The 24,110-nt window shown below is 38.8% G+C and overlaps 1 protein-coding gene across 8 annotated transcripts in view; it reads right to left on the reverse strand.

Annotated features, from left to right (window-relative positions):
* The window catches only part of rpgrip1l (RPGRIP1 like), a 212,816-nt gene that overhangs the window by 96,757 nt on the left and 91,949 nt on the right, over positions 1 to 24,110 (reverse strand). For all 8 annotated transcript variants that reach the window (XR_013886469.1, XM_080187007.1, XM_080187008.1 and 5 more), the window contains 2 exons: positions 18,230 to 18,347; positions 5,792 to 6,244 (listed from right to left, as the gene is read on the reverse strand). Coding sequence is in view for 7 of the 8 variants with exons in the window: in XM_080187007.1 (XP_080043133.1) it covers positions 5,792 to 6,244; positions 18,230 to 18,347 (571 nt within the window). In the remaining variant the exon portion in view is untranslated. The remainder of the gene's footprint in view (positions 1 to 5,791; positions 6,245 to 18,229; positions 18,348 to 24,110) is intronic.

The raw sequence follows: 24,110 nt of genomic DNA on the forward strand, positions 1-24,110 counted from the left end.
GGGTGAGACTTTTGGATCCAGGTTCTGTCCATCACTTTTAAAGGTCTGCAGTGACTCCACGAGTTTGTGAAAATGCAGCGCTTTAACTCTGTTCCCCTCTCCACAGATCCTGCCAGATCTGCTGTGCATTTTCCCTTTTTAGTTCAAATTTTCAGCATTTGCAGTATGTTGTTTTCATATAAAAACATTCTTAAAATTTGCTTACAACATTGTGACCAATCAAGTTTCCCCTGATGCTTTCCTTATACCCAGTCCCGGGAATTGTGGGTTTTTTCCTGTTGTGTTGGTTTATTGGAGATTAATATAAATTGTATTTAAATCGGATGCTCTGTGTAATAAGCAGCAGCAGTGTGGGACACACAATACTCTTTCATTTTTGAATCCTAGAAATCTCAATTAAGAGGTACATTAAAGATACCTTTCACATTTAACAGTAATGAATTTAAGACTCAACCACATTAGATGTAAAAATATGAGGTGACTTTGGACAGTCTTTTTTGCCAGTCTCTCTGGACATGAATCTATAGCATAAACTGGCAACTCTACTTAACAGCGATCACAAGACAACTGATGTAGGAAATGGAAAATAACACATTATCTTAAATAGAGCTTGCTACTACACTAATCTGCTGAAACTGGTGGTCTGTTAAAAACCATGTGTCGAAGCTGACTTCTTACAAAAATAACTCATTAGCAAATAAAATATATATTCTTGATTGGTATCAACTCTTCTACCTTTCTAATGAATGTGCCTTTGTCCTCCCATGTATTTGAAACTGCGTGTTTTTGAACTAAAATAGGCTTATTACCTTTTTTTTGGTAACAGAAACAAGAAGCACTGAAGATACTAAACAGATCAGACATTATCTGTTGACACAAGTCAAGGGTTTGCATATGGAACTCATCTGTCCTGTGCCTGATTGCTCTGAATGACAAAATCTCAAACCCAAAGGTTTGCCAAGCAACTCTGGAATAGGAAATATAATTTTTAAGTCCTGGTTGTAAAAGCTAATTTTATTTAAAGAAAACATCTACTATCTCTTTACATGGCCTGGTATCAAATACTAACCAATTACATTCCTCACAAGTGCCCTGGGATGTTTTGCTATTTTAGGTCATAGATCATAAAATCTACAGTGCAGAAAGAGGCCCTTCGGCCCATCAAGTCTGCACCGACCACAATCCCATCCAGGCCCTACCCCCAAATCCCTACATATTTTACCGCTAATCCCTCTAATCCACGCATCTCAGGACACTAAGGGGCAATTTTAGCATGGCCAATCAACCTAACCGCACATCTTTGGACTGTGGGAGGAAACCGGAGCACCCGGAGGAAACTCACGCAGACATGAGGAGAATGTGCAAACTCCACACAGACAGTGGCCCGAGCCAGGAATCGAACCCAGGTCCCTGGAGCTGTGAAGCAGCAGTGCTAACCACTGTGTTAGTGTGCCGCCCATGGCACCATGCTCCATTTTAAGGGCACCATGTAAATGCAAGTTATTTTTCCTTGAATATTATACATTTTGAATCATGCCACCTACTCTGAAATTAAGATCTTGAAAAAAATAGTATTGAATAAAATGATGGCATGAATTCTTTGTTTTATATATAAATGATATAGATGAAAATGTGCGAGGAATGTTAAGCAAATTTGCAGATGAAACCAAGATTGGCAGGTAGTTAAGAGTGAAGTGGATGATTGTAGGTTACAGGGAGATGTAGATGGGTTGTCAGATGGGCAAAGCAGTGGCATATGGTATTTAATTCTGATAAATGTGAGGTAATGCACTTTGGAAGAAGAAACAAGTTGAGGGAGTATTTAATGAATGGCAGGACACTGGGTAGCTCAGAGAAACAGAGGGATCTTGGAATAATTATTTGCAGGTCCCTGAAGGCGGCAGAGCATGTGCATAGGATAGCTAAGAAGGCATATGGGACAGTGCTTTCATCAGTTGTGGTATAGAGTATAAAAGCAAGGAGGTAATGTTGGAGTTGCATAGAGTGTTGATTAGGTCACAGCTGGAGTACTGTGTACAGTACTCACTACAGGAAGGATGTGATAGGACTAAAGGGGATACAGAGGAGGTTCACCAGCATGTTGCCTAGGATGAACATTTGAGCAATAAAGAGAGACTGGATAAGCTTGGATTGTTTTCTTTAGAGCAGAGAAGGCTAAAGGGCGACATGACTGAGGTATATAAGATTATGAGGGGTATGGCCAGCGTGAGCAGGGAGCAGCTGTTCACCTTGGTTGAGAGTAAAGTATAAGAGGGTGTAGTTTTAGGGGATTTGAGAAGAATCTGTTTCACACAGAGGGTGGTGGGAATCTGGAATACACCGCCCAGGAAGGTAGTTGAGGCTGGAAACCTTACAATCTTATTAAAAAATATTTGGATGAGCACTTGAAATATCATAACATTCAAGGATATAGGACAAGTGCAGGAAAATGGGATTAGCTCGCTTTTACTGGTAGTTATTGTCAGTGCAAACTCGATGGACCGAAGGGCCTTTTCTGTATTGTATGACTCTACGAGCAACACTACTGCAACAATTTGCATTTACGTGGTATCCTTCAGGTAGTAAAACATCTCCGGGTGCTCCACACGAATGTTATCAAACAGAATTTGAAATTGAGCCACGGAGGGAGGTATTAGGTCAGCTGACTTCATCAGCTGGCTTTGAAGGAGTGTCTTGGAAAGAAGAATGATATCATACCACTCTGTAAAGGAAAGGCTGATCGAGATCCAACTTACTTCTTCATATTGTTGAACTCCCTTGCAAAACAAAATCTTAAAATAAATTTTGAAAGAGTAGCTGAGGAAAGTTCCAAAGACTATCCCATTTGTGATTGAACGATATGGAAACAAAATATTTCTTTATTAACAAACTATGTAATAACTAAAATATTGGAAAAACTCAGATGATCTTTCCTATGACCACAACATTCACATGAAACAAAATTGAAAGTAAAATTGGGTATTCAAAAACAAACCCCTGATTTTGGCAACAGACATTTCCAATTTTTTTTTGAGAAGTTCAGGGCACGCTGGATGGTTAAAGAATGACTAATTTAATTCCCCAGAGCTAACAAACATTAATGAAACTTAAAAACTAAGCTCACAAACAGCACAAAAAATTTTGTAAATGAAAATTCTTGCCAAGACTCTCTTCCCCAGTAGGACACTGAACTGCAAGTAACAATATATGTTGAAGCTGTGAAATTAGTTCAGAAACATTGGGTTGAATCTTCCCAGCCTTGTGGAGATGGGTACCAAGAAACTGGTAGTGAGCTACATCTGTACAGCTAGCTCCTCAATGCATAACCGCCTTCAGAGGAACTTTCCACAGGCACCTGGGGAAGAAAATTGGAAGCCCACTCTGATGAGGTGGACAGTCAATTTCACCACTTAAGAACCCCATAGGCATAATTTTCTGACAGAACTGGGATCTTCCTCCTGTCAGAGCAGCCCTCCAAGTATAAGGTGCCACCAGCTCCCTAGCGGCAGCTGCTGATAGTAGGAGATTATCAACATCTATTTTAAATTCCCTCTCCAGGTGCCACAGGGACCACTGGTCATCCCAGCCATCCAGGGAGAAGCTATCTTATCCTAGTTATGGCCTGGCAGCTGTCACCACACATTTTTAACAATTTTAGAAATCATTATAGGATACCTCCAGCTGGAGGTGCCCTATCGATTTACCACCTAGATCAGTTACATCCACCTTTGCTGTTGGGACTGCCAGCTGTCCTGCCGTGGGTGTTCCAATTGTCCCTTGTCCCTGCACAACACAGGCTATTCCTAATTGGACCAGGCTCCCGGGAACAACCGGTTAATGGCAGCCTCCAGGAGGATTGTGAGATGAATGGGCCTAGGGACACTTTTGGTATTGGGAGCCACATACGGTCCTGGTTGGGGCCTTGATGTTTTAGCAGTTCATTAATTTGGAATGAGCCACTTTGAGCTTTACTTGGGGACTGAAGAATTTTTTTTTACATTTTGCATAAACATGGCTGGGGTGAGACAATGAAGTTCAATTTTTCAAGGTTTAAAATTTTACTAGCAAGATATTTTGAAAAAAAGTGCTGCAAAGAGTTAATATTTGAGGTTTTTTTTTAAAGATATGGTTCCACTGTCGCAAAGATTGTTTCCATCTGCTGTGACAGAATACTAAACATGTTTTCTGTATACAATACCAGTTATATTAAGTCCATAATGCTCATTAGGTTTATATAAAAACCTCCAAACATCTACTGATAAATAAGTTGTTTTATGCAACTTGGAACAATCATGCAGAAATTTTGATCTCTGAGTGCCAAAATTATAAAATGAAAAGACTTTCAACTGCTTGTTATTTCCCAGTGGTTTAAATCAGGGCCCAGAAACAGAATAAAAGAACAAAAACCACATGGTCCATCTCTCTTTCTCTTTGGCAGTGAATTAACTTTTCCCTTTACAATATGAGCTCTACTTTGTTGATTTAAAACATACTAATCTCCTCTTGTAATATATTTTGGCATTTCACACGAATGAAAAAGGTAATTTTACTCAGACTTACAATGCTCATGTTTTTTATTAAAGAGAATGACTCATTTTATTGTAAATTAAACTAATGCTAACAAGCCTCTGCTAACACCATCTGTGCATTATTTGTCAAAAAAATTACATTTGACCAAAAATAAATATTCATATGCAGCTGTGTATTAAGCATTCCATTTCAGGGTTTGACATAGGGTTATGCATAGGATATAGCATTTGATAACGTATAAACAATGCAATTATAAAATTGTCATATATCACAGTAGCTCAAAGAAGATATGCATTCCTTATAGTTCTCTGTCGTATAAGAAAAACATTTAATTCAAACTAGAAAATTCCCTGTTGTATAATATGAGTTAGATGAACTAGACACATGGATGATTCTGGACATGCATATTTTAAAAGAAGTCCATTGCTTGATTGAAGGATATATAAATTTCTTTCCATTCTGGTGAGGATGTGTGATCAAGTTTAGTTATCTATTAGAATTGGAAATTAGTGTTTGCAGTTGGAAGAAAGTTTAGCATAACCTAAATTCTCATGACCACTTAGAGTAGAATAAGGGGAGGGACAGCACTGAACATCAACTTCCATCATGAAGTACTAAACAGGAAATTCTATTTTTCTTGGAATTTGACTCACAATTTCTATGTTCCAAAAATAGTTCAGATGTATTCAGCAGACTCTGCAAATTACTTTGTAAACATCTGAACCAAAAGTCACTGAATCATGCCCTTCTTAAAGGAGTACTCCATCCTGGAACTCTAAAATCTCCAATTCAATAGCGGTTTAACTGATTCATGCACCATTGATTTTGAAGGCCTCTAATAAGGGTAGTCATTTTTCAATTGTATTGAACACGTAATGACATAACACCCTTAAATAATTGAAAGTCATATTTTTGATTGAATGTCCCAGTGCAAGTCAAGAATTTATTAGGTATGGCTTTGGAATGAAGTATTTTAAAATCTGCATGACCGATTTCATCATGTAAAATTGTGTCTCCGTATTTCCATTCGAAAACTTGATAGTGCTTCAATGATTTGTAATAACATCAGCAAGAAAGCTGAAAGTTGTAACAAGTGTGAAATAATTGAATTTAACATGTCACAATTTCACAGGCAATAATGTGAAATGCCTTAGCATAATGTAATTAGCAAGTCGTGTATGCAAGGAATGCTTATAGTACTTTACTAAAGTTTGAAGACTTATTACAAACATATAAGGTTGAAATGGTGTATTTTACTCACCAATCAAAACTTCTCTGCCAAATATTCTGCCATTCTTTTCAAGGATTTCATACATTCTCAACTGGCATGCTGCAATAGTTTCAAAGTCTGTGCCATATGCGAGTTGTACTTCTAGTTTTATTGTGTTTTTCTGTAAATACTGTAGGAAGAAGTCGTCCACTCGGACAACATACTGAGATGTGAAGTCAAATGCTGGCTGCAATCCATGTATTACAGGGGTGGACTGGAGTTCATAGTCATAGAAAGCATAGGTACAGAAAGTAGCAGGTTCTTGCTCACCGAAAACCTTAATGGCTTCAGGAGAGAAGGTCACTTTGCTGATATGGATCTCAAATATGTTTTCTCCACGCTCTAAATGGACAGTTTCATCAAATTCATCAGCTTCATCATCGGTTGTTATTTCTGGTTTGAATTTGAATTGTTTGGTGCCATAGGCTATGTCTTTGAGTTGGGCTGAAATAGATGAAAACAGATGCAATTTTTCTATATTTTTCATTAAAGCAACAGAACACAAGGTTTTCTCTATGCGGAAAACAGATGGTCTGGAATATAAACACCATTGTTATCATTTTTTTAACATGTTCTTCAGTATAGAAGGTTTGAAATAGCCCTGCAAATTCTTAGAATATGAGCTACTCAGTATGCAGGGATTACAACTTGACATTTATTCTGGGATAAATCAGATGAAACACTGCATAGCAAAGGCCTTTTTAACACACTGTAGGGACATCTTAATTAAAACTTTCAACAGGAAATTACTAAGATGCTGGTCTGCTAATGATATTGCTTTTAAAAAGGTGGTTAACCCATAGTAGACCCAAATGTTGTGGGTCTTAAAATGAAAAAGAAAGATGATTTCTTGAGCAAATATGCTGATAAAAAAGGCTCAAGAAACATTGTATAATACATATATGAATGAAAAGCATAAGTACGTAAATGCAACTTGATGTCACAGAGTTATCAGATTTTATTTTCCATTTTGGAGAAGGTAGTCTCTGTTATTTCTAGCAAAATTGTAAGCAGGTTCTTTATATGTGTAGTTTATAGTTTCATTACAAATATTGTGCAGAAACAATCTTTCCTCAGGGCAAGTTCCTGAACTTGGCTGCACTGACAGAGGCTGATGCTATGCAGAAACAAAGCATCTTCCTGTAGCAAAAAAAAAGTAATCAGACAACAGATGCTGAGAAACTGTGTGAATAATCTACAGCAGGTGGAAGTCCAGGTTATTTATCTATCTCACAGTCAGAGAATAACTAAAAATTGCAAGTTAAAAATAAAATACAAGCGTAATAACATAATAAACCACTGCAAAAGAAATAAACTTACTATACCCTCATACGTTATGTTGATTGACTTGTAAAATACCTTCTGAAATGGCCTAGCAAGCAGTTCAAGGGCAATTAGGAGTGGGCAATAAATGCTAGTGTAGCCAGTGATGCTCACATCCCATGAATGAATATAAAGAAGTTCTGTTTTTCAGTTATTTACATAATGCTCTCATGAACATCACCGTGATTCTTTTTGCATCTGGTATTCATACTTTCTTTTAGTACTGGTTTTCATAAGCAGCAAACTTAAATTACAAAGCACTACCAGTTAATTATTTTACTTCACAAACTACAAATTTGTACAAAAAATATAGAAATAAAGCTGACATATATGTACAAGATTTTAAAACCTAAGTAAATGGAAAATAAGATCGGATATGGTGTAAAACAGGCTGCCCAACTGTATTGAGCCCATGTTGGGCTACCAACATAGATTAATTGTATCCCAATTCATTCTCTTCTTTTTGGCTTTGGAGCCATGCTGCGTTTCAGGCTCTGATAATTCACCTAGATTTTTCAAATGAAACAACAGGAAGTCCAACAGGGGGAGGCAGGCAGTAAATTAATCTTGAGAGTACCGTAACTGTTAATAAACTGTTTATGTTGTGGCATGATGGTTTATATCATCTAAGTTTAAAGCTTTGTTGTTCCCTTGAGAGCATTCATTATATTCAACAGGAGACACTCAGCAGTGAAAGTCATAAGGAACTGTAAAGTGTGGTATGATCTTCAACTTTGATATTTATGATACACAATATCTGATACTTAACTATTGTCTCAAGAGATTTTTTTTATATTTCTATGTGGAATCCCATTACTGCTGCAGAATGAAATTCTGACTATGCGACTGATTTATTCATATTTCGTTTATAAGCATTATTTTTGCTTGTAAAAAGATCAGTTTATTTGGCCTGATATTTATAGATGGATGGAGATTTTGAGGCTTCATGTCTGTCAGAAATAGAGTGAAATTGCCCAGAAAATGGGCTTATTGTTTCACTCCTGCCAATTGCCCCGAGCCCACCTTTGTAAGGCCAGGTGTCTGTTAAAGTTATGCAATTAGCTGTGAATGGTATGTTAATTAGATTGTCAAGATATACAGATGAAGGGCATTGTTTAATTAAACACCTAGAGCACTTATAAAGAAGGAAGGCTATGTTTGCATTGAGATGCCCCTAGAAGAGGATCACGCAGTATCCACTGGTACTCTTGAGACCTTCTGCAATCGTTGGGCACCATGGGGATGGAGTGCTTCATTGGGCACCTAAACATTTTCATTTAATTAGTTAAGTTTGCTTTGGAGTTTATTTCTGTTCCAGGTCCCCTTTAAAGGGCTATTACTTTAGTTTGTCCATTTGTTTAACTGTTCAATCAGAAAAGTAGAAAGAAGGAAGGCCCCTTTGAAGGGCTGTCAACTAGTTAATCAGTTTTTTAAAGAACATATAAAGACGGACGGCTGGGGCACTTGGAATTAAGTAAAAGGCAGATATATGAAATGATGCAATTTGCAAATAAACTGATCAGCAAGACAAAAATTTGCCTCTAGTTTCACACTTCCCCACCTGGCTTGGGATTCAATTAAAATTTTAGCAGAAGATGGTTACTTAAAGGTGAAGAAAGCAAGTGTAAATTGTCAGGGTATGATTTCCCATTGATGGGGTGGGATTTTATGGCCTCTGTCATCCCGAAACCGCAAAATCTTGCCAAAGGACAATGGACATTTCCATGATCCACCGTTCACCTGCTCTGATTCCCATGGCAGGTGAGCCAGTAAAATTCTGACCATGACCTCTGAAGCTGAACCTTATGACCAACGGATAAACAAAATGGATGTGTGAACATGGATTACATCCTTACCAAAGAGAAAGCAAGACACGGCCTTGGCACTGGCCCTTCAAAATAAAAGTAAGTCAAATGCAAAGCATTTTGTAAGGTAGAGGCCAACCAGTTGGATACTGAGGAAAGTTTGGAGCTTCTATTAAGATCTATGAATAAAATTTACAAGAAAATTTGTCCATTAAAAGCCTAAGAGGTATGGTCAAACTTAGTAGATTTTGAAAGATGAATGGTTATTCCATAGAGGAATGGACTATACAAAATATTGTAGAAACTCAGTTTAGAAATTCCTTACTCAGTGCACGCTTTCAAATTGTTGGATTGTGTTAAAAGTGTTACAAATAGACGGGCTCCTGGTCTTAATTGGAGTTAAATTCTCAGAAAAGAGTCACATTTTTGGATTAGATGTTAGATGCTTTTAAAAAAATCCTGGGAAAGCAGTCATTTCCATTAGCCTTCGTGGCACAAATGGGACATTCTACAGTGTTTCAGGAGATGGAGGACTCGATGATCTCAGTCTTTTGATTTTGTTCAGATATGGAGCATAAAGGTCAGGACTACAGAAGAATTACAGAAAAAATAAATGAAGATGAAGGCATTTTCAGCAGATGATAGGATTGACATACTAATAAACAAATGAACCCCAGGAATGCCCAGGGAACTGCTAACAGATGTTTCAGATGTAACTCAAAATATCATTTTGCGGTAAATAACCCAAAGTGGAACTAGGTTTTCAAAGTGACGCACGTTCAGAAAGTTTTGAAGTTGAAGATGAGATTAATCAGTCTGAGCAAATTGTCTAGTCATCAGTTTATTAACATACAAACATATGAATTAGGAGCAGAAGTAGGCCACTTGAGCGTGCTCCTCCATACAACAGAATCATGGACGATCTGATAACGATCTCAACCCCACATTCCTGCCTATCCCCGATAATATTTTATCCTCTTGTTAATCAAGAATCTGTCCAGTTCCACCTTAAAAATATTCAAAGATACTGCTTCCACTGCCTTTTGAGGAAGAGAGTTCCAGAGACTCTCAAGCCTCAGAGAAAAAATTCTCCTAATCTCCGTCTTAAATGAATGATGCCCCAGTTTTTAAACATTGACTGATTGCAAATTCATTTAAATGCACTGTGTTGGACAATAGTTGCAAATTGATGGTATGTTGAACAGATGGGTTAAACGTTTTTAAGATTCACGCAGTAGTAAGGATTGACATAAGGTTAGGGATTATGAAAGTTCTGCTTGTTTCTGGTTTGGGGATGACAACACATTGAGGTCATTGAAAAGAATGGTGATTCCATGCAGAGTAGCTGGAGTAAGCCACTTTATTTGTAGATACCATTGCTGCTAGCTAGTCTTCCATGAAAAAGATCTAAATTAAACTGGACAATGATAAAACAATTGTCTTTGGGTGGATTGCAAATTTATTGACTTTCCAATCAGGATATTTTTGCATCCCTCTACCAAAACTCAACATCTCTAATCAGAGCATTGAGGAAGGGTGGTGGCATCAGATGATGGGAGAAAAAAAGCAAACTGTCTCAAAGATACATCAACATTTTCACATCCCTCTTGTCGCAGATTAATACTCCTTTTGAAGGACTCAATCGTAATTAATGAATACACAAAGTTCTTTGAAGAGATGTGAAAACTGTGATATCAGCAAAAAGTATTGGAAAACACTATCAAGATCTCTTGTAATTCTCCCATTTGCAGAAGACTTTTATCAAGTAGGAGCAATGGATTTAAAAGTGTGGTTCAAGGACAGGAACAGTCTCACCTTGCATTATATATATGTACATGGCAATCAGATTCGGTCTTTTTATTGCAATACATGGTAAAGACAAAAGAAGTGATTGTAGGTTAAATCATGGAAAAATGGATGGGGCTTTGACTGGAGGCACTAACTTAATTCTTGACTGACAATGGGGGAAATGTGCCAATAATAAGTTTGAAGATATGCAAAAATATGAAAGCTGTTGAAAGGGCTTTCAACTGTAAACTTCATAACCACAATGGATTCTATGAAAGAAATCACACAGTGATATTTGAAATGCTTCATAGCATCTTAGCCAACCAAGCAACCTGGTGGCTAACACCTGCCTTGGCATGGGCAGTCTATGCATAGAATTCACTTCAAATGGCTGAGGTCTGCATCAATTGGTCTATGAGAGGAATTTTGAAATCACTTCTGTGTTGTGTGATAGCTCTCCAGCCCAAACAGAAACCACACTTAGCTCCAATTTTTCTGAGCACATGAAAGGCCAGATAGAAGGAGAAGGTCATTAATCAAGGCAGAAGTTTCAGAGAAAATTCAGCAAGCTTTACGGCTTTGCATAAGATTGTCCATGATAAATTTAATCATGGGATTTCATACAATATATTAGAAAGTCAGAAGGAGTTAAAAGGTTTGGATAAGATGATCGGACATTTGGGGAAGACATGGTTCAAGATTTGGTTCTTCGACATGGTAGTCAAACCATTAAAGTCCACTTATCTCATTTAATTATGATTGATTATATACTTTCAGAATCTGAGCAATCAGTAGAAGGCAACAAAGAACCCTGTACTAGACATACTCACATGCTTGACAGTTATGAGGTACAGAAAAAGTAGATAAGGGGCCAGGTGATGACAAAGTGAAACTGACAAAAAGTAAAAGTTTATCTTACCCAAAGGACTGCTGCCTAACGTCAATGCTTACATTCAGAATGAATGGAGGGACATGCCATTTACAGAGAAAGGAGGGAAAATAATGGGAACTTCAAGCATTTGGTAATCGTCCAAGTTGATGGACAGGAGGTAAGAATTATGAACTGGCAAAATGAGATGAAACAGTGGAAAGCAAGAAAAAGCAATGTGAGTCTATATTATGTATTTGGGAGTGACTCTGGCACTAGGAAACAATCACATACTGGTGACAACTTGACAGATCTTGGGAGGGAGAGAACCAGTAGTTCAGAAAGACATAGGCAGGCAAATTAAAATCTTTGCTTAACTAGACCAAGAGATGGAACAATCTCGGGACACTATTAGAATGGAAGCCTTTCTGATCAGTAAGTTTTAATGGCTGCAAACAAGTTAGAATATCAGTTAATATGGAAGGCAACACCAAAAGAATTGGGATAGTTGGAAGGAATTTGGCATTTACTCTGAAATGCAAGATAGGGGACTGCCAGACTTATCACACAGATGGATATCTATTGAAAAATTACTCCCAGATTGTACATATAAGGCTGAAGCAAGACTAATGTGCCTGGGTTTTGAAGAGAGCCTTGAAGATCAAGATGTTACAGTAGACTCCCGCATGGCAGGAAAAGTAATCTGGAAAATTTCTTTGCTCTGTTTCATGGGAATTGAGTCAGTCGATATAAAAACCATAGTTTTTGCAGATTGAAACGTTTTGAAACCACCTAAACAAGCGAGTGTTTAGAAGGGAATCTGTGAAATTAAACAAATGCATTTATGGATTGAATGAGAGTATGGATTTCTTGAATAGGTCTGCTGTACTGGAAGTAAATGTACTCAGCTGAAAACAGATCCAGCAATGTTCTACTGGTATCACAAAAAGAATCTCTCAATCATCTTTTAAGATGTATGTCGATAATTTTCTATGGGAGGTTCTGGGAAATTAAAATCATTTGTTATAAGAAGAGAATTTAAGATTGGAAGTCAGGCTTTTGAAGGCCTTTAAACAAATGGGCCTAGATTTTCACCGAGTTAGGGTGATTCAGGAGTCCTTTAAAAATTATTAGCAGATGATGTTTCTGGGATCCCTGACCCTATTCCTGGGCTGTCTAATTTTCAGGAGTGTCTTTAAAGGGTCTGGGCTCTTTCCTGTCAAAAGCACGTATTCAGCACTCATGGCAAGGTTGGTTTCTTTGGAGGATAGGCATGTCCTACTCGACCACAATAATCCTGAAATTAGGCCATGTTTTTAAAGAAGTGTGGTTCTCGTCTCCAAACGGGAGTCACAAGTCCAGTGTGCACACGGGGATCTTTTAAAAGGGAAATTCAAGAGGTCTCCCTCATGGATCCTGTGCCAAGTTACAACTCTCACCCACCTCCTCAGATTCCTCAATGTCCCCTATGCCAAGCTCTGGGAATTCCATGCTCATTGACTTCTAGAATTAATAAACATGATAAGAACATTAATGATGTGGTTGGTCCCTTTGAAGTTTCAAAAGACACAAATGTTTGAAACTTTTAAATTTACGTCAACAAATAGTGTGAAATTGACAGCAGAGATCAGAAAGCCTGATCTGTCAATCAATGTTTCTTTTTGGGTAGGTATTCTCACATTATACTAGCGTCTGGGCTCTATGCAGGTCTCATTATATATTCTTAGCTGACAGCCCAGGAACTATTAAAATACGAGAGCAAATATTGGGGTGACAAGATGGCACAGTGGTTAGTACTGCTACCTCACAGCACCAGGGACGCGGATTCAATTCCCACCTTGGGTCATTGTCTGTGTGGAGTTTGCACATTCTCCTTGTGTCTGTGTGGATTTCCTCTGGATGCTCCAGTTTCTTCCCATTGTCCAAAGATGTGCGAGTTAGGTGGATTGGCCATGCTAAGTTACCTTTTAGAGTCAGGGGGACTAGCTAGAGTAAATGAATGGGGTTATGGGGATAAGGCCTGGGTGGGATTTCGGTCGATGCAGATTTGATGGGCTGAATGAGCTCCTTCAGTACTGTAGGGATTCAATGATTTTACCCAAAGGGAAGCATTATTTGATTGACAGGTCATAGATTGTGATTTCTGCTGTCAATTTCACGATGTTTGCTGACATAAGTTAATTAGTTTCCAGGGTTTGTGATTTTTGAAACTTCAAAGGGCCTGGATAGTTGATACTTTCATTAATTTAGTTCAAACCTTTTTTCCCCCCAAATATATGAGAAATTTGTCAATGGATTACATTTTTCACAATTATTTATTTATATATAGCACTATAGATTTTAGTGTTCATTAATTCTAAAGTGTACAGTGACTCAATGGGCATGAAAATGCCAGAGATTGGCACAGAAGGCATGAGGGGCCTAAGATGTGGGTGACAGGGCACAGCATAACCTGGGGCCATGGTGGTAGAGAGGCTGGGTAGAGAGCATGAGGTGGCAGAGATGGGACATGGGGAGTGTTGGGGGGAGGGAAGGGCGAGAGCTGGAAAGCCCATATACTTCTACCTCTGCATACTGAGGAGGCCTTTTAAATCGTATACCTCAAACCCAGCAGCTGCCACAATTTCAGCCAGCACCCAGCCCTCAGCATTGAAGATTTTGCCTTTGTGGGCATTCATCCCTGCAGCTGGCAGACTGAATTAAGAATTTTTCCAACTTCCCCTATCTGTCTCGACAATAAAAATCCAGGCCATAGGCTGAGACATTAATAACATTAAATCAGGAATCATCTTGAATAAACAATCAGATGTAGAAAGCAATATGTGTTTCCTGATAAATTAAGCCACAGGAATATGAAGTTGCACCCAAAGAAAAAAACTTGATTGGACAGGTAGATTGGCTATGTATTCAGACCAATACCTGATGCCAATTATGATGTGTTGGAACTTAGTACTATAGTGAAACTTATTACAATTGTGAGGGCAAATAACATGAGAAACAAGATCAATCTGGAGAATGCACACTCAAGTTTCCAGTCCTGGGTGAGCTGAGAGACAGGAAATTAGTCATTTTTAGTGATGCTTCCCATGGCAATCTTCCACATGGATACTGTTGGGTTTATAACACACTTGGTCTGTGAAAATGGAAAATGTTGTCCTTGGTCTGGGAAGCAATGAAATTAAAAGGGGTGGTTACAAGTGGCAGAAAAACTGGCTCTAGTAGATGCAATAATTATCAGATTTTACTTAGCAAACAATTTGAGGGAAATATGACACAAGCAGCATTCTGAAAAAATGTGGGCATTGAATGTATGGCAGATAATTGTTGTTCATAAGGTAGTGCATGTTTGGTAAAAAGTGTGACTGAGAAAAGATTGATTGTGCTAGTATAAAAATGTTAGAGAGAGAAACTAGATCTGTCTGATAATATGGGTGCATGCAAGTCACCAATTATCAGACTGCTTAAAAAAAAACGAATGATTGATTGGGAAATTGTTGGAGGACCTGGAAGAGGGATGTCTTGTTTACTTTCAATTATTTCATGTGTCGCTGGCTATGCCAGCACTTTTGTTGCCAATCCCTAATTGCCTTTGAGAAGGGGATCTTGAACAGCCGTAATCCACGTGGTGTAAATACATTGTTTAGGAGGGAATTCCAGGATTTTGACCCAGCAACAGTGAAGGGCCAACAATATAGTTCCAAGTCAGAATGATGTAGCTTGGCAGGGAACTTGCAGATGGTGGTTTTCCCTTGCCACTGCTGCCTTTGTCCTTCTAGATGATAGAGGACACTGGTTTACCATTTATATAGATGATCTGGAGGAGGGAACCGAGTGTAGGGTGTCGAAATTTGCTGATGACACCAAGATTGGGGGAAAGGCAAATTGTGCGGAGGGTGTGGAGAGTCTGCAGAAGGATCTAGATAGGCTGGGCGAATGGGCCAGGAAATGGCAAATGGAATTTAATGTTGGCAAGTGTGAGGTGGTCCACTTTGGTAGGAAGAATGGTAGGAAGGACTATTACTTACGTGGCGAAAAACTGCAGCAGGCGACGGTGCAGAGGGACCTCGGGGTCCTTGTGCATGACTCGCAAAAACCCAGCGTGCAGGTGCAGCAGGTGGTCAGGAAGGCGAATGGGATGCTGGCCTTCATAGCGAGGGGGATTGAATATAAAAGTAGGGAGGTCTTGCTGCAGCTGTATAGGGCATTGGTGAGGCCGCAGCTGGAGTACTGTGTGCAGTTTTGGGCGCCGCACCTGCGCAAGGATATTTTGGCCTTGGAGGGAGTGCAGAGGAGGTTTACTAGGCTGATACCGGAGTTGAGGGGGTTGAGCTATGAGGAGAGGCTGAATAAACTAGGCTTGTACTCGTTAGAGTTTAGAAGAATGAGGGGAGATCTCATTGAGACGTATAAGATGATGAATGGGATGGATAGGATAGAGGTGGAAAGACTCTTCCCGCTCAAAAAAGACAGTAGGACTAGGGGGCACAGCCTCAAGATAAAGGGGGGGCGGTTCAGAACGGAGTTGAGGAGGAACTTCTTCACTCAAAGGGTGGTGAATCTCTGGAATTCTCTGCCCGTTGAAGTGGTGGAGGCTGCCTCGCTAAATATTTTTAAGAAGCGGGTTGATGGGTTTTTGATAAGAGAAGGGATTAAGGGTTATGGGGAGAGGGCGGGAAAGTGGAACTGAGCCACGACAGATCAGCCATGATCTTATTGAATGGCGGGGCAGGCTCGAAGGGCCAGATGGCCTACTTCTGCTCCTATTTCTTATGTTCTTATGTTCTTATGTTCTTATGGTTTGGAAGGTGCTATCGAAGGAGCATTGGTGAATTATTGTAGTTAGAACACGGGGATGCCACTGTGCATCGATGGTGGAGGGAGTAAATTTTAAAGGTGGTGGATGGGGTACCAATGAGGCAGGCCACATAGTTCTGAATGCTTGAGTGTTGGAGCTGCACTAATTCAGGCAAGTGGAGACTAGAAATAGGTAATGCTGCATTTTATTTATAAACCGATAATTGAGAAAAGCAATTATATCTTTTTGTAAAATTCATTTATGGGATGTGGGGTCACTGGCTAGGCCAGCATTCATTGCCCATCCCTAGATTCTCTTTAGAAGATGGCGGTCAGCTGCCTTCTTGAACCGCTGCAGTCTCTGAGGTGTAGGTATACACATAGTGTGTTAGGGAGGGAATTCCAGGATTTTGCCTCAGGGCCAGTGAAGGAATGACAATATATTTGGTGAGTGACTTAGAGAGAAATCTGGTATTCCCAGGGTATCTATTGCTTTTGTCCTTTTAGATGAAAATGGTCCTGGGTTTGAAAGGTGCTGACTAAGGAACCTTGGTGAGTTTCTGCAGTGCATCATGTAAATGGTCCAAACGGCTGCTTTAGTTGGTGGTGGAGGGATTGAATGTTTGTAGAAGGGGTAGCAATTAAGCTACCTGTTTTGTCCTTGTTGGTATTGAATTTCTTGAGTGTTGTTGGAGTTGCACTCATCTAGGCAAGTGGACAATATTCCATTACACTCCTGACTTGTGCCTTGTAGATGGTGCATAAGCTTTGGGAGTCAGGAGGTGAATTACTCATCACAGGATTCCTAGCCTTTGGCCTGCTCTGGTAGCCATAGTATTTATATGGCTGGTATATTTCAGTTTCCGGTCAATGGTAACTTCCAGGATGTTGTTAGTGGGGTATTCAGCAATGGCAATGCCATTGAATGTCAATGGGTGATGGTTAGATCCGCTCTTGTTAGAGATGATCATTGCTTGACACTTGTGCAGTGTGAATGTTACTTGCTATTTGTCAGCATTTGGATATGGACTGCTTCAGTATCTAAGAGATTACAAATGGTGTTGAACATTGTACAGTCAACAGCAAACATCCCCACTCCGACCTTATGGTGGAAGGGAGCTCATTGATGAAGCAACCTAACATTGTTGGATCTAGGACACTATCCTGAGGAACCAAGTTCTTTACGTATAGAAATCAGGGACAATTTAAATTAGACCCCGATACTCACTGCAGGACACTGTGGACAAAACATGTCCTGTGCAGTATCAACTTCTGATCTTGACACAGAGGACTCAAAAAGATTTTACTTATTTTTGTAGGGGATGAAGGAGTAGAAATGCTACTCCAGGCTGCAAGAAGCAAGCTTTGATGTTGCTGCATAGTGTCCCCATTTTCATGAAAGAGCACCTTGCCACCAGTTAAATTGCCTGATATTGCAAAAGCCTGGAATAAGTGGGAATGCTCCAGAAAGCTTGCTTTTAATCAGGGCAGTCATTTATTAATCAGTCTTGGTCCTCTGAAAATCACAGAGAGAATCTACTCCATATTGTCTTACATTTTTCTTTGGCAACATGCAAAACTCTTGTGAGGCATTCTATAAAAAGCTGTGACTACACTGATTATTGACTGAAATGTGCAAAACACAAGGCGCATTTTTATGGACTGAAAAGCGATCCCATGCTAGCACAGGATCTGTACATATGGTTTAACAGTTCACCCAGTTGCTAACATAATGAGAATCCAGAAGCCAGGAACCGACATGGCTGTATATTACCAACACAAAATGTTTATATTGGGAATCAAATAGAATTTTATATTAGAAACTGCTTTTAAAAGGTTGTTTGCTCATACCTTCAAGTTTTCTGATTCGATCAGCCCTAATGTCAAGCAGCTGTGTGTACTGCTCCAGCTTAATCTCATATTCTCGATTGTTATCTTCCATTTTCCGTGTCACAGTATCAACTTCATTCTAAAATTGGAATGATAGGTCAACAGGTAAAATAGATTACTAAGTCCCTGATCATACTTGTGAAATGCACATGCCAAGATTTTACTCAGAAACAAAAATGCATCAGTATGTTATTTACAGTGGCCTCTGGCGCACATGCTTCCAAAAGTTCACAAGTGACTTGTTGAACAGATATTTTGAATTCAGTTAACACAGTTATCTTTGTTTGTGATTATTCTCCTCCGCAATTTTTTGAGAACTTTTAAATCAAAATCAGTATTAAAATGATCATGACTGCAGAGCTTGGATTCTGCTTCTAAGGCAGATAACGCAAGTCAGGAAATTTCCTGGTTTGCTGCATATGCTTCAGGAGGAACTCTCTCCCCAAATGGTGGGATCTTTGTTCAGGAGGATGGGAATGAATAGGTGATGGAGTCTGGCTTGCCACCCCTGCATGCAGATCGGAGGCAACCACTGAGACTGCCAAGTGTTCAGCTGGGCCATTCAGAAGATCTGCCTTGGTTATCTGCAACTTCATCCCAGTTGTTTGCTCATATTTTAGGTCCTCTTGCCCTCACCTTCACATGCCCTGATTCCCCCAACCTATTTACAACATTCCATGCATGTAAACTCATGTCGCACCCATACCCAATGGCTCCTCGTTTTTTACACTCCTACTCATGCAACTCACCCACTCTCCATGCAAACCAATGCTCACCATTCATCTTCATTAGCCCTCATATCCTCAATATAACTCAAGGAAAGCTCATGACAACTAATGGCAAACATCCCACCACCTTTTGTTTGCTCTCACTCCCTCCATGCTTATGAATCCAATATTCATCCTGGGCAGACTGTAGCAGCCACATTGAGATGAAATAAAGTAAGTTATAAATAGCTATTGCAACCTTCACTATATTCAAAAGGAACTCATATATACAAAAATACAAAAATTAATATACAAAAATTTTAAATCCCCTCAAGTACAGAATGTGTTATCAAAGCAGACATGTATTCATAATGCCATATCAAAGATAGCTAATCCTTTAATAATCTCTTTTAGCTGTCAAATCAAATTGTGAACAGCTTAAACAGCTATTGCAACTGAGAGACCAGATTTCTTTTGCCTCTCACAGATACATGCAACGTATTTTGTAATATAATTTTTAAATGTCTGGGGATTTAAATAACTTCACAGCTCGTCAGTTCTACAGACCTTCTTTGAACAGCATTTATAACTACTCTTTAAAAAAATCACAACTCCCACTCTGTGGATTGAGACGCTTGCTACCGTGAAAATTGGGTCTGCTTAAACTCAGCACTGAAAAGTGGATCTGTTGGAAATGGAGGCAAGATTTCTGGATTTGGGTCCCATCTGTCATTTCAGAACGTTCATGAAGTCTTCATGACTCTGTGAAAGTCTGGGCATAGATCTTTACCTGATCTCAATTATTAGCTGCAAGCAAATTTGACTTTTTTCCCTACAACAAAATTTATAAACTTTGGTATTAAGCCAGTGACAGCCAAGTAATTCAGCCTGTTTTACGTTGCCAGTCCTGTCAATGAGCTATTACTGGTTGCTGTGACATAGGAAGGTTTTACAGAGCAAGTATAATTAATTAGCAGATACTGCCAACTGTTCCTAACTACATGTGTTGGTACTGGAAAAGGTTGGAAAATAATTTTGAAAGGAACAGAATTGAAAAGCAAGAATATTAAACATATATTGAACCTTGTTTAGACCATCCTTAGGGTACAATGCTCAGTTCTGGTTTCAGCATTCTAAAAAGCACAAAAGGACACTAGAAAGATGCATAATATTACAAATATTATACTAGAATTAAAAGGTTACAACAATCAAATAACTAACCAAGTTGAGACTTCTTATTTAGAAAATTGAAACCTGAAGCCAAACATAACAGGTGATGTTTTAAGTCAATTATCTTATTCAACAGAATGTATAAAATAAAAATCACATTAATTTAAAATGTAGCCTAATGTTTTAAAATGATAAGTATATCTGCACTTACTTCATGGATCATTTGCTTCTTTCAAGAACAAATAAAAGGAAACTCTAACCTTCAGTTTACATGTGGAGGACTTGCTGTTTTATCTGTATGGGTTCCCTTTTCAGTTATAAAATTACAATTCCATAGACTTAGAGATTCGAAAATTATAATGTACGATCAATCTGGGCGCCAGTTAAATTGACTGCCCTTATTTAATTTGAAATATGTTTCTTGTTCCTTCAGAATGCACATTTTCCTATTCATTAAAGTTGTTACAAAAAGTACTGGATTACTGAATTTCAGTACTCATAGAAACAAACATTATTCATATTCTGCAAGAGCCCCTTTAAATTATATATAATTAGCTGTTTTCACGATGATGCTAGACTTTGGTTATCGTACCTATTATATACATGATATTTAATATAGTGCATCACTGATGGGATTTTGTAAAGAGAAAATAGAATCCAAAAATAAATTACATTTTATCAAAAGAATAGTTATAAACTGAAAATGGTTTTCATTCCTTTCCACTAAGCTTAAAGATCAGCTTGACTGCAGAAGTCAAAAGATATTATTAATATGCCTAGTTTCTAATAACTATGTCTATATAATCTTTTCAAAAGCTCTGAAGGAAAAGAAATCCAAATAGTGTCCTTTTATTACAAACTATTTTTGAATAATTAAATTATATTTTTCTACTACAGAGGAATTTTATATGGCATCCAGTCTAATGACAAAGAAGCAGGTATGTTATTATTAATGCAACAGCTGCAACTTGTAATTTAATGTTGCATTGAATTTTCATCTCATTGGGAAAAATTACCATACTTTCTCTTAATTGCTTTCTAAAAATGTTCTGGTTCAGAATAGTAAGCCTGGGTTTACCTAAAGCAGACACAATTCTTGATGTTAAACAATTTAGCTACATTATAAATTACACAAAATCTCTGATGATGTTCATTTTGGAGTTGTTAGCAGTAGTCAGATCTATTTTCCTTTCATCTGTGAGTGTATCAAATCAGCAGCATATTTAAGGCTTTTTAATATGTCCAAGTTGCCACTTTTAGAGTGTAATTGCTTCCACATTCACCACAATACGTGGCAGTCACACTTCTCAAGGTCTTCTCCTACCCACAATTTATTGTATCAACCACTGAAAAAATATAGGCTGGCTTGATGGAAAATTCATTTGTCTAGTAACTTTGTCCAAGCATCTGCTTCTTCACAATTTTATAAAATTGGAGTTGAAAGGGCGTAAAACAGAATTTTATTTACTCTTTGTCCAAACTCGTTATAATGTTTAAATTCACCTACGTAAGAAATATTTCATTTCTAACTAGGGATCAAGAATCAAAATCCAAAATGAAGCTCTGCAAATTATGCAATGTTTGCGTTCTGGAGGCAGGTACTTCAGCATTAATGAACTGCCCAATTCAAAGAAATCAGAAAACATGTTGCACTTCATATGATTCCAGGCAGTGGGCCTGATTTTCAAATTAGCATCCAAATTGTCAATGTATAAGTATTTGCATTGTTTGGCAATTGTTAAGACAACAAGCACTGGTTCACCTATAAATGGACACATTGTCCCTCGGTTTGTTTAATTTAGTTTAACTCAAAATCGTATGAATGGACACAGCTTGCTTCACCCCGATATAGTAGAAATGGACACAGAACAGCGGAGTGAGTGACAAACTGGAAGACGTCTGCTGAGTTATCTTAAGAGTAAACCTGCTCGAGGTTAAAGACTAGCTTTAGATATTTTTTCAATAATATGCAATTATTACAGTTATCCTGGTAGAAAATAGTTACTCCGAATTTCTGGCTGGTTCTGGGCTCATTCTGTGGCCAGGCCTGGGATAGACATCTGAAATTCCTGACCCAATCAGACACATAAGGTTGGGAAAGGGCGATGTGCATCTTTCTAGTCCATGAGTGCACTGAATACCGAATCTCCAATATGTGCATGAAATCTGACAGGAAGGCCTGAGGTGAACTTGCCTGTGGGAGTGCTTTTAGGAGGTTCATTTGTTCTTAAAGGTAAGTGCATTAGGTCTTTCAAAGATCATTTCGGTGCTGCTTTCTGCTGATTTATGGCTTTCATGAAACTTTATGCCAATTCCTATGATTTGTGTTGTCTCAAGATCTTTTTAAGGAAAATAGGATGAAAGGAAAGATATCTTGCTGATTAGGCTGTCTGGGGATGGCACGGTGACACAGTGGCTTGCACTGCTGCCTCACAGCATCAGTGACCCAGGTTTGAATTCGGCATTGAGTGACTATGTGGCGTTTGCATATTCTGACCATCTCCTTGGGAGTTTCATCCTGGTGCTCAGGTTTCCTCCCACAGTCCAAAGATGTGAGGGAGAATACTCCCAAGAAGCGTGCTGATGTAGGAATTATGTGTGTTTCAAGTGCAGGAATTGCGTGTGTTTCAGGTGCAACAGAATGGGTTAATTACAAGCACGGGTGCAGAGTGAAGCTAATAGGACAGAATGTGCCAAACAAAACAACAATGGCAAGTTTAACTCCTTTGAAGAAACTAGATGTGGAGCCTGACAAGGAACCCAAATTGTATCCCCTTAACCAGGGCCAACTGAATAAAGTGTCTCTATTGAGATAGTCTTGATGGTAAATGGCAGATCTCTTAAAATGGAAGTCGACATAAGGGCTGCGACTACAATCATTGTTGCAATGCACAGCTACAGAGGGAAAAAACTGGAGTGTCAAATTTTAAGATGTCTTTGATTGGGAAATTAGAACAATTTGACCCTGGAATAGAAAACTTCATTACCTCGGAACATTGAGATTGAATCAGTTGGAAGCTATGATGTTTATCTATACTGGAAAGACTGCAGACTTTAGGGACAGCAATTGTCAGAAGTGTCCTACAAGAATCAGATGATGCAGTTACCTGTCTTGGTGTTTAAGGGACGTTCAGCTGCCTCCCATGTACTCCTCCTGACGCTGCTACTCCAAGCCGACAACACTAATCCTCTTGACTATCCTCTATCCCTCAACCTGGCCTGACTACCCATTTAGCAACTTGCTCAACTGCTACAGCCCTTCCTATCCAACTATCATCCTGCCCACACGCAGAAATTTCCTCTAACAAAAGATTGATCAATGAAAACCATTGTCTTCAGACTCATCACAAACCCTGTTTCCTAGATACTGACCCCATTGTTCTGCCTGGCAAATATCTGAGAGTGAATCAGATTGTTCAGAATTCTGGTGTCATATTTGATCACAAGATGGGCTACTTCCTCTCTGTCATATTGGGTGACTTTGCCCTGGCCTCAGCTCATCTCCTGCTGAAACATTCATCTACACCTTTATCACCTCTAGGGTTGACTGTTCCAGTGCACTCCTGGCAGGCCGTCCACATGTTATGGTCTGTAAACATGAACTCATATAAAACTCTGCTGCCAAGATCCTGAATATTTTCAATGTAACCTACATTGGTTTCCAAGAAGCAAGGCCTCAGTTTCCTCATTTGTAAATCCCTTCAGCCTTCCAAGGTATCTTTTTTTCTCTAATTCTAGCCTTTTGAGTATCTCTGATCTTAATTCACTCCACCATTGGCTGCCATTCTTTCAGCTACCAAAGCTTTAAGAGTTAGAATTCCTTCCCTGGACCAATCCATTTTGTCCTCTCTTTCCTCCATTAAGACCCTCTTTAGAACCACCTTTTTAAATGAAGAATTTGGTCGTCTATGTTACTTGGCATCAAGTATTTTTTAGAATGCTTTGGTGAAGTACATTGAAACATT

This window comes from Carcharhinus amblyrhynchos, chromosome 4, assembly GCF_965287045.1.
Source record: "Carcharhinus amblyrhynchos chromosome 4, sCarAmb.v2.hapA, whole genome shotgun sequence".
Taxonomy (NCBI): domain Eukaryota; kingdom Metazoa; phylum Chordata; class Chondrichthyes; order Carcharhiniformes; family Carcharhinidae; genus Carcharhinus; species Carcharhinus amblyrhynchos.